The sequence below is a fragment of the Gavialis gangeticus genome, unplaced genomic scaffold, assembly GCF_001723915.1.
Source record: "Gavialis gangeticus isolate Ggan-Ray unplaced genomic scaffold, GavGan_comp1, whole genome shotgun sequence".
In the NCBI taxonomy this organism is placed as follows: domain Eukaryota; kingdom Metazoa; phylum Chordata; order Crocodylia; family Gavialidae; genus Gavialis; species Gavialis gangeticus.
The window spans coordinates 28,715,784-28,726,841 of NW_017728995.1; the positions used below are offsets into that span (position 1 = coordinate 28,715,784).

The 11,058-nt window shown below is 66.1% G+C and overlaps 1 protein-coding gene across 1 annotated transcript in view; it reads left to right on the plus strand.

The window, feature by feature from the left end:
• CHRD (chordin) overlaps positions 1–6,109 on the plus strand; it is a 22,273-nt gene extending 16,164 nt beyond the window's left edge. The window contains exons 10-22 of the mRNA XM_019503044.1: positions 212–318; positions 738–854; positions 1,820–1,976; positions 2,081–2,313; positions 2,569–2,682; positions 2,966–3,169; positions 3,467–3,560; positions 3,761–3,817; positions 3,947–4,050; positions 4,184–4,286; positions 4,600–4,754; positions 5,075–5,168; positions 5,459–6,109. Of these exons, the coding sequence (XP_019358589.1) occupies positions 212–318; positions 738–854; positions 1,820–1,976; positions 2,081–2,313; positions 2,569–2,682; positions 2,966–3,169; positions 3,467–3,560; positions 3,761–3,817; positions 3,947–4,050; positions 4,184–4,286; positions 4,600–4,754; positions 5,075–5,168; positions 5,459–5,526 (1,607 nt within the window). The 3' untranslated portion in view covers positions 5,527–6,109. The remainder of the gene's footprint in view (positions 1–211; positions 319–737; positions 855–1,819; positions 1,977–2,080; positions 2,314–2,568; positions 2,683–2,965; positions 3,170–3,466; positions 3,561–3,760; positions 3,818–3,946; positions 4,051–4,183; positions 4,287–4,599; positions 4,755–5,074; positions 5,169–5,458) is intronic.
• Positions 6,110–11,058: the final 4,949 nt, after the last annotated feature.

The window sequence follows — 11,058 nt, forward strand, 5'->3', positions numbered from 1 at the left end:
GTCTTCCACAGAGGAGGTGGAGGGGGTGGAGTCTTCCGCTGCTGCCAGACACACCCACCCTGTGGCATGGGATGGGTGGCACGTGGCTGGGTGCCCTGGCTGCTTCCCTCCAGGCATCAGTGTCCAGCTGCCATGGGGCAGGGGGGTGCTCCAAGGGGGTGGATCTGTGCCATGCCCTGAGTGCCCCATGCCCCTGTGTCTCTTCTCGCAGCCATCCAAAGCGTGCTGTGTGGGGCTGATGCCCTGGTGCCAACCAAGACAGGAGCTGTGGGCTCTGCCAAGCTGGCGCTGCACGAGAACGGGACGCTGGAGTACCAGGTAGGCAGGGGCAGGGGGGTACACCCACGTACCATGCGTGTGCAGTTGGACATGTCTTCTCCACCCTCGTTCTACAGGGCTGACCTCCAGCCACTGGGTGGGCCGGACCAGTGACCCCCTTCAGCTTCAGCGCTGGATCCTCTGGTTGGGGTCCCCAGTGTGGCTATCTCACAGGGCCAGGGCAGGAAGGGAGCGTGGGCTAGCGGTTGGAGCAGTAGGGCTCTGTGTTTTATTGCAGCCAGTGCCCCCCTAGGCAGTGCTGCGACAGGGGAGCCTGCACCCTAACCCAAACGCCTGCACCAAGAGGCTGCCGGGGGCTCCCCAGACCCCCAAGGGGCTGTTGCCTCCAGCTGTGAAGTATTGCCAAAGGCACCAGCCCCATGGAGACCATCTTTGGGGCACAACCTCTTCCCCCACAGGTCCAGGTGGCGGGGACAGGCAGCGAAGTCGTCAGCATCACGCTGGAGACTAAGCCGCGGAGGAAAAGCAGGCGCAACATCCTGTTCGACATGACGCCCAGCTACCAGGATGGGCTGGTGAGCCCGCAGGGTGACCCATGGCCTGCCCAGTGGGGCCAGGGCCATACAGGATCAGTCTGCCTCTGGCTTTGGTATCTGGATGGATGCAACCCGGTTTGGGGAGCAGCTGGGACTCTCCCAGGGAGACCCCTCCAGGCAGCAAGGGCTCCTCTGCCCTTCCTGGGGCCAGCTCACCGCAGGGACCCTCCTTTACACCTCTAGTCCCCCTGGCTGGCTCCAGCTCCAGCTCCCACCGCAGCCAACCTGGGGCCGAGCCCCCAGCCAGCTGTGGGTGATGTCTAGAAGGACACATGCTGAGCCAGCAGCTGTCCCACCAGAGACCCTCCACTGCCCTGGGACACATGCTGCTGGCTCCCCTCGGCTGGTCCTGCTCCTCCTGCCCTCCCGGCTGCACTCAGAGGCAAGATAGAGACCTTGGGGCTGGGTCTGCCCAGTCCTGGGCACAGCCCTGTCCCCTGTGAGCTGGCTCTCCCTGGGCCCCCCAGCCTAGCTAACATGGGGATGTGGGTCCGGCCCCATGAGGCACTAACAAGGTTGCGCAGCCTTCGCCACCTGAGCAGCAGTGTCACATAGGCAGGCCCCATGTGTCCAAGTCACCCCCACCCCCCTCTGCAGGGATCTGCCCCCTCCCGCAATGCCCGGCCCTGTCTTCTGCACCTCTCCCCGGGCTGTGACAGCCCCTATCTCCCCCCTCTTCTGCTCCCCATGCCCCTTCCCCAGCCCGTCCAAGCTCAAGGGGCAATGCCAGCCAGTCTGTGCCCATACAGGGAGGCTGGCCATCTGCGTGGCAGGGGAGTGAACCTGGGGCCCGCAGCGCTCAAGCTACGGCAGCAGCTCCAGCCGCAGCCGGCAGCAGTAGTAGGCTGTTACCCTGGCATCTGGTGTGAGAGCTGGAGCTGGGGGCAGCGATCCATGGGGGGCTTCTCACTGTGCCCTTGTCTCCTCCCTCCCACCGCGGTCAGGCCAGCGGGACGTGGCAGGACCTGACGGCCCGGGACGCCCACATGCTGCTGCAGAACGAGCTCTTCCTCAACGTGGCCACCAAGGACTTCGAGGAGGGGGAGTTGCGGGGCCAAATCAGCTCCCTGCTCTACAGCGGCCTCCTGGCCCGATACGCAGGTACCCGTGCCCTGTGCCACAGGATAGGGGGTGCACCTCGCCCTGCACCAGGTGGGGGGGGTGCTGTGCCCCCAGCACCTGACCCCGCACCCTCTTGCCCGCAGTGCTGCCCACCCCCCTGGCGGGGCAGTTCGTGGCGCCAGCTGTGCGCACTGGTGCCGGGGGCCATGCCTGGCTGTGGCTAGATGAGCACTGCCACCTGCATTACGAGATCGCCGTGGCTGGGCTGGGCCGGGCGGACGACGGCACCGTCAGTGCCCACCTGCACGGTGTGGCCGAGCTGGCTGGACGCAGCCGTGAGCCCAAGCGCCTGCTCAAGGGCTTCTATGGCACTGAGGTGGGCACGGGGCAGGGAGTGGCCTGGGGGGTCCTGTGCAGGGCAGCCGTGGAGGGGGCGTGGGGAGCTGGAGGGGTGCCCCATGGCTGGGCAGGGAGCTCTGGGAAGGGGTCGGCCTGGGGCGGCTGGGGGAGACGAGGGACAGTATGGCTGGGAGATGAGAGGCGGAAGAGCGAGGAGGGGCCCAGGTCTCCTCTGTTTTGTGGTGGCTCCAGGGCTCTGGTGGGGAGGACTCACATGTGCCCCCCATGCCAGGCCCAGGGCGTGGTGAAGGACCTGGACGCAGAGCTGCTGCGGCACCTGGCACAGGGCATGGCCTTCCTGCAAGTCAGCACCAAGCTGCACCCCCGCGGGGAGCTGCGGGGCCGGGTAGGTGCCACCCATGCCCCCCCACCTCCCCCACCACACCGCAGGGCAGCCAGTGGGAGCCAGGCCGGAGTGGGAGATGGGGGCGGCTGCCCTGCTGGGTTTGCCATGCCCACGCGGGCCGGGGGGTGTGGGGAAACACAGGAGTTAACTGCCAGCTCTGGCCCAGTGCCTCTCCTGCCCCCAGCCATGTCCAAGCCCCGCACCTGCACTGCCTCAAGGGCTTGGGGAGTTCCCCGCCTGCCCTGCCAGACACGTGCCCCCCCGCCATGCCGTGCCCCCACAGGTGCACATTCCCAACCAGTGCGAGGTGGGGGGCGTGCGCCTGGCCCCCAGGGATGAGGACGATCTGCCGGAGGCCTCCAGGCCACGGGACGTGGAGCAGCTGAAGAAGGATCCCAACTCCTGCTTCTTCGAGGGGCAGCTCCGGGCCCACGGCTCCCGCTGGGCCCCCACCTACGACCCCAAGTGTTCGCTCTGCAGCTGCCAGGTGATGGGGCCTGGGGCGGACGGGAAGGAGCAGGGGCATGCGGGCCTGGGCAGGGCAGGGCAGGGAGCATTTCTACCCCAACCCCTATCAGAGGAACCTGTCTCAGGCCCGCTGCCCTGGCCTTGGCCTCTCTCCAGGGCTGCGGCTCCTGGCATGCCATGCCCCCTGCCCCTGGGAGGGCAAGAGCCTCCTACTGCTGCTGCCCTGAGGGAGCTCCCCCTCGGTTTCCACAGCAGGAGCCCAGCACTGGGGGTTGCCAAGTCTGATGCCAGCTGCACCCCTCTCTGCTGCCCACAGAAGCGCACAGTGATCTGCGATCCCGTCCTGTGCCAGCCCCTCAACTGCACGCGCCAGGTGCACCCCGATGACCGGTGCTGCCCTGTCTGCGAAGGTACCAGGGCAGGGAGGGGGCAGCAGGAGCCTTGCTTAGCCCCTGGGAGACGCCCCGCTGCCCTCCCCCTCGGCCAGGCAAGGCTGTGGTCTCCCCGCATGAGGAGATCCTCGGGAAGGCAGCGGGGGGCACAGGGGTGGGCCAGTGGCTGGGGAGTTGGCAGTGCCCAGCTTGTCCTCACAGTGCCCCCATCTGCACAGAGAAGAAGCCTGGCCAGGATGTGCCGAAGGCAGAGAAGGCGCGAGACAGCAGCGAGGGTGAGTCCTGGGGCGGCGCGAGGGGCTGGGGCAGGGCTCTGGCTGCGGTGCCCATCTCAGCACTGGGGCGTCGCTCACCCGGCTCGGGGCCGGAGCCCTGACATTCCCCCCATCCGCTTCCCGCCCCAGGCTGCTACTTCGACGGCGACAAGACATGGCGGGGAGCTGGCACCCAGTGGCACCCAGTGGTGCCCCCCTTTGGCCTCATCAAGTGTGCTGTCTGCACCTGCAAGGTACCGTGGGAAGAGGCCATGGTCCAGGCATTGCCCCAGGAGGGGGAGCCCGGGGCTGGGGGGCCCTGGGCTGGTGCCCCCTATGGCAAAGGGCTCCGTGGCTGCCCTCCTCCACCCCATGGTCTCTGCACAGGGGGCCACCGGCGAGGTGCACTGTGAGAAGGTGCAGTGCCCGCGCCTGAGCTGCACCAACCCCGTCCGCCTGAGCCCCTCCGACTGCTGCAAACAGTGCCCAGGTGAGTCCCATGCCCACCCAGGTAAATGGGTCTTCCTGGTCTGCTCAGAGCCAGGGCTTGATGGGCTAGAGGCTGGGAAGAACCTACCACCGGTGGGGGCAGGAGGCTGGGGTTAACGGCCCGTGTGCCCCATACCCTTCCTGCTCTCACGCGTCGCAGGCTGCTCCTGCTCTAGCACCGGCAGCCTGGGACTGCCCCGGGGGAGGGAAGGCTGCTGCTTGGGGCAGCCTGCAGGGGATGCTGGAGGTGGAGGTGTGTGCCCAGTGCCCACCCCCTCCCCGGCCCAGCACCAACCCCTGCTGTGCCCTGGCAGCCCCGGAGAAGAGCCCCCCTGAGCTGTCGGACATGATGCAGGCGGATGGCCCGCGGGCCTGCCGCTTTGGGCGCCATTGGTACATGAACAACGAGAGCTGGCACCCCACTGTGCCCCCCTTCGGTGAAATGAAGTGCATTACCTGTTGGTGTGTGGTGAGTGACTCCTGGCGCAACCAGCACAGGTGCTGGGCATGGCCCCACACTGGACACGCTCCCTGGCAGGGCTGGCACTGGTCTGAGCAAGGACTGGCATGGGATATGCTGCTGGGGGGGTGGGGAAGCTGGCACAGGCACTGGTCATGTGCCCGGCTGCACAGTGCAGTGCCGTGATGCAACCAGGTGGAGACAGGCATGGCTCCTGGCAGAGGAGCTCTGTGCAGCCCCAGCCCCTGCCCTGGGGCATCTCCCTGCAGCCTCCTGCCACCCCCGCCTGGCCGGGACCCCCTGTAACCTGCCTCCTTCATCCCCCATAGGCGGGGGAGACGCACTGCCAGCGCCAGGAGTGCCCACCCTCTGCCTGCTCTGGCAGTGCCAAGAAGGAGAACCGCTGCTGTACCAGATGCCAGGGTGAGCGAGTGCTGTGCCCGGCTTTCTCTGCCATCTTTGGTGTCCCCCCCACCCCATTGTGCCCAGCTGCAATGAGTGGCAGGTGGGGCTGGAGTGCCCCCGGCGGCTGAAGGGAGCTCAGTCCACTGGAGGGCATCATGCCCATGGCCTTGCTGGGATGCCAGGGCCTCTGTGCCATGCAGGCACCAGCTGGGTTCACCCAGGGCAGCCTTGGCATTGGTGCATCCCCTGCGCCCCCAGCCCAGGTACCCCCTGCTCCTGCCAACCCTAACCCCGGCTCTGTCCCGCAGCCCCGGACACCCGCCCCGATGTCCTCGAGAAGCCCCACGATGACGCCCCGGAGGCCTGGAGCCACTAGCCAGGCAGCCAGCGGGCAGAGCATGGCAGCCGCTGGGGAACAGGTCTGGACCCCGGCCACGGTGCTGTCTCCTGCTGGCTGGGGCTGGGGCCCGCGGCTGGACTGACCCTCAGACAGCCCCAGCTCAACATGTGATGGGTTCTGCCTTCAGGCCTGGGCAGTGGCGCCGGAGGAGCCCAGCTGTGCCCTCACTCTGCCCCATGGTATGGGTTATCTCAGCTGCTCCAGCCTGGCAGAGGAGCTGGTAGCGGAGCCCTGATCTGGGACACAGGAGGCCAGGGACAGCTCTGCACTTAACATGAATGCAGGGAGGGCAGAGCCGCAGCCCAGTTGGGGTCACCAAGGGCTGGGCACTGCCCAGGGCCATGTGCCAGGGCTGTCCAGTCCCGGCAGAGGCAGATAGCGCAGTGCCCCATGCCCAACCTGTACATAGTGTACAGTCCCCCTCCCCCTGGCCTGCCCTGCCCCCTCTGCCCCATCCTCAGTCTGGGGGCTGTGTAATTTATGGTTCTGGGGGCTGGGGTCCCCCCCACGCAGACGGATTTTTGGAGACGATGTATTTATTAAACGCCAGATGAAACCCAAGCTGGGCTCCACGTCCCCTTGCTGACCACACACACACGCCGGCTGGCACAAGGGCACACACAGACTGGCATGTGTGAGAGCTGGCATGCTCATGGCTTTCCATCTCAGGAGAGGGGCACTGCCCAGCTCCCTCTGGGGCTGGCATCTCCCAGCCCAGTCACCTGCCTCCATCCTAGCTGCTCCTGCCCCCCCCACCCCCAAAATCATTGGTACAGGTGAGGTTGGAGCGCCCCCTGGTGGCTGCTTGGTGCCCTGCAGGTAGCAGGCACAGGGGACTACAGGCTCATAGTAGCAGGCTTCAAATCCTGATCTGCCACAAAGCAGAGGGTGAGCCCCCCTTTCCCCTCTTGCTGCACAGCGCACGGCATGGGCCAAGCACTCGACGTTGCAGCAAAGCAGCTGTAAGCTGCATCCCAGGAAAAATGTCTTCGCTGTGAGAGCAGGGAGGCAGTGGAACAGGCGCCGGGGGAAGCCACGGCCTCTCCGTGGCTGGAGGTGTTCAGGGAGAGGCTGGGCAGCCACTGCTCGGGGGGGATCTAGGCGCAGAAATTTCATAGATTTCATAGACAGCAGGGCTGGAAGGGACTTCGGAAGATCATCAGGTCCAGCCCTTCGAGACGCTGTGTTTGACTTCAGGTATTTTCCAGGCTTTGGGGCTCTGCTGGTTGCCCCCTACCCTCTTTCTGCTACATGTGTCAGGGGGGGTTTAAACCTTTCTCAGAGGCCTTGGGTGCTGGCTGCAGCCCAGGCTGGGGATGACGACTGGGCTGTGCCCGTGTTCCTGCTGGGACTTAGGTCTGACCATCTGCTCAGGGTCAGACATGCCACATTTGGGGCCAGACTTGCCCCAGTCAGATTGGTACGGACGTGGGCAGGAAGGGGGTTTGCCTTCCTCTGTAGTGGAAGCACGGCTGTAGAGGATCTCTTGAGCATATATTAACAGCCTTTTATAGAAGTAGGACATTGGCTGCTGTGATCCCCCTGCCTCCCCTTTGGCAGGTTCGGGCGTGATGTCTTGTCTTGTGTCAGGGTTGATGGTAGTTGTGCTAAGAGGTTAGATGATGGGTTTGCCTGGGGTGGTTTGGACAGGGCTGATCCTGCCTCAGGCGGGGAGCAGGACTCCAGAGGGCCCTTCCAGCCCCACTTCTCCATGACTGTTGCCATGGGCCACAGGGCCCTGTCAGCTCCGTGGAGGGGCTGCTCTGAGTTGTCCTTCTCCAGCCAGGGCCCGTGTCTGGAAGCCCGGCTTACACACCCCTGTGCCAGCCAGGCACTGAGTTGTCTACATGGGGAGAGGCCACATCCCCACAACAACAAGCCCCATCTCTGGCAGGCAGGAAGCTGGTACCTAGAGACAGGTACCATCCGTCATCAGGAAAAGGCAACCTAGCACATGGGGTGGGGATGGGAGAGTTGCCAGCGGTGTGCGGGTGCTAGGGTGGCATGAAGAAGTGGGCGAGGAATAGGTGGGGAAAGCAGGACAGAAGATCAGGGCAGCTGGGCACACAAACTGGGTGAGGGTGCCCAGGGGAGCCCCAAAGCAGGTGGATGCCTGGCTGCCCGCAGAGCTCCTGGGACACTGGGCACAATGGGCACTGGCCCCACTTCCCGCAGGCCCCTTTCCCTCCAGAGCAGATTCCCCACAGAAAATCAGTCAGGGCTCCTGCACCCCTGCGATACACGTGTGCACACTGCATACACATGGCTCCTACCGCACACATGCACCCACACCTGGAATGCCCCTGCTACATACCCCCGACACACACAGGGCCCCTGTACACCCCAGTCCCCTTGCACATACACACACACACACACACACACAGAGTCATGGACACAGTGCAGTCAGGCCCATGCGATCCAGGGCCTTGGGCCAGGGGGCAGGGCATTGGAGCAGCAGAGGGAGCAGAGAGCAGGAACTGCCAGTCGCCCGGGCGCTCTCTGCTGTGGCACCATCAGAGCCAGGCACGGGCAGGGGCCAGATGATAGCAATGGGGTGATCCGGGCCCCTCTGCCCCAGGCCGGAGGCCCGCGCGCACTAGTGAGCAAAGGGCCGGTGCCAGGGCAGGGCTGGGAGCTTTCAGGGAGCTTATCCCACAACTGCCCACCAGGGGGAGCCTCGGACCCTCGCAGTGCCCGGGCCAGCAGGGCAGGACCCCCCCCCCAGGGTTTGCCCAGGCTACTACAGTGGTCAGGGGGCACACTGAGCTGCTCGATGCCACCAGGAGCTCCAGGCCGGGGCAGCCCCAGGGTCCCCACACACTCAACTGCACCCAGGCCTGGGGGACGTGCTGGGTTGTGCCCACCAGCCAAGAGGGTGCTAATGAGCTCTTAGACCCCGACTGCCTGCAAGGGGATCCGGCCTTGCAAGCCAGGCGTGAAGGGGAGTGATGTTGCCACTACAGCCCTCCCCTCCCCTGGCTGGGCACAGGGACAGAGGTCACTGCCCCTTGGCTGCTGCTCCTTGGGGGGAGGTGGCAGCTGGAAGCACTGCAGCAGGTGAGCGCAGCAGCTACAGTCACCCTTCGTGGCTACGGGCATGCAGGCCTCTCCGTGCCCAGTGTGGGAGGCAGGCATCCACTTCCTGGGACGAGGTGCCCACGGGGCTGGCACGGGGAACAGGGAGGCCCCTGTGCCCTGACAGGACAGAGGGGGTGGCATGAATATGCCGGGACCTGCCCATGGGCACGTGAGGCTGAGGAGGGCAGGGAGCTTTCCCAGGGTGGCTGCCCAGGGAGCAGGGCAGGGAGAGGCAGGCATGGGGGTGAGGGGTCTCTGAACAGTGCCTCCAGGGAATAGGAGCCAGGCTGGGGGGGTCTAGGGGTGCAGGCCCTGCCCTGGAGGCCTCTGGGGGTACTGGGTGATGAGTGCCTCCTGCAGGCTGGGGCACCTTCTGCTGGCCGCATGGGGTGGGTGGCCAGCAGAAGGTGGCCCCCTTTCCCCCGCACTGCAGCAATGCTGGAGACGGGCTAGTGGTGTACTACACGCCCCCCCCCCTCCCCCCCTGCCAACAGGGCCAAGCCGCCTGCCTGGCAGCTTGCCCGCGCTGTTCTGTGCCCATCCATGTGCAAGCATTCCCACCCCCACACCTCCCTCAGCCTCCCCTGCGGGCCAAGACCTGGGCTGCTCCCGGCTTATCAGCATGGAGGGGCTGGGCTATTGCACCCCCTGCCCCGGTGCTGGAGGGGCACGGAGCCCACGCCAGGAACATGGTGTCCAGCCCTGTCCGGCAGGAACAGCTGATAACAGGGGATGCGGGCGGATGTACGAAAGGGGCTGGGGGGGCCGTGCCGACCCCGGGGCAAAGAGCAGGGCTGCCAGGGGCGGGGGCTTGCCTCCAAGTCAGGAGGGGGCTGATGCTCTGTGCTAAGACACTGTTCTCCCCCCCATTGAGCAAGGGGGGCCATCACCATCTCCCACCCCCTGGGGTCCCTGCCAGACCCCATGGTCAGGCCCATCCCTGGCTGGGGGGCTTCAGTTGCCCCGACAGACCTGCCTCCATCAACACGCCCCCCGCCTCGCTCAGCCTGGCTACACCCCCAGCCTCCGCCGCAGCCTGCAGTCCCTGGGGTGACCCGCCGCAGCGCCCAGAGGCAAGGGGCTGCTGCTGCTCGGCATGGGACACCCTGCCCATGGCCTGCCATGCCAGAGCGAAGACGTTAGCCATACCTTGGCCTCTTCCTGCTCTCAGGCTGGAGGAAAGTAGGAGGGGAACAGGGGGGTCCAGATCCCCAAATGGATGCTCAGGCCCAGGCAGTCCTGCCAACACCGCTCTGCAGCACAATGGCCTGGACCCAGACCCCGGGCATGGCCACAGTCCCTGGCCATGAGCTGTGCTGGGACCAGGGCTGGAACAGCCTTGCCTGGCAGGGGCCCAGTCCCTGCCCCTGCCACAGGCCAGGAGCAGGGCTTCTCCAGGCTGCAGCTGTTAGTCCCAGGGAGGACGGGGACCACAGATGTCCCTGGTGACACCTCACACTGGATGCCTGGCCATGTCTGTGTCCTGCTCCTGCCAAGGCCAGGCCCAGCACTGGGCTCTCCACTCCCCAGGACCCTTGTCCCACCCCATGCAGAGGGTCCTGAGCCAGGGGCACGTGGGCAGGGGAGGCGGCCCAGACATGGCCATAGGATTTCTGTGGCTCTGCCTGAGCTCTCTGGAGGGCCAAGCAACATGGACCGGGGGGGGCACTGCAGCCTGGGAGAGGGCTCCACCTGACCGCGCCAGTTTATACCTGCATGGGGTCCCCTCCCCACCTGCCAGCCCCTGGGAAAGTGGAGGCTGAGCCAGGGGCAGAACAACGAGCCGGACTCTACCGGAGCCCTGGCCACGAACCGGTTTGCGCTCAACCATCAGTCACGGGCGGCTGGAACCGCCTGCTCCATCCGTGCCGAGGGCACCGCCTGCCTGGCACCGGGCCAGCCCGATGCCAGCCCCCGCCTGCCACCACCAGGTACTCACCGCAGCCCGCAGTGGGGGCAGGTGGGAAGCAGGCTGGGGCCAGGCCTCTGTGGGCAAGGGGTGCTCTGCAAGCCTGGCATTCCCCTGCCTGGGAGCTGAGGGGTCCTGGGAGTCCACCCGGGGTGCGGGCACTGGGCTTCAGGTGCTGATCATACCTCGCTCACCTCTCCCAGGACTGCTGGCCAGGCGTCCCCACAATGCGCTGCAGCAAGGCAGGCCAGAGCGGGGGCCGCTCCCTTCAAGGAGGGCCAGGGCTGCGGGTGGGGGTCTCACGCCGGTGCATCTCTACACTACAGAGCAGTGGTGCCTAGCAGGGGGGAGTAGAGCAGGCGGTGCCCAGCTGGAGCAGGGCACAGGACTGAGCAGTGTGGTGTTAAGGGGTGGTTCCTGCCACTACACAGACCCCAGGTGGGCATGGTGGGATATGTGCCCCCAATCTGCACACGGGATGGTCTGGGGATAGGGCCACGTTGGGCTCTTGCTGGCGGGAG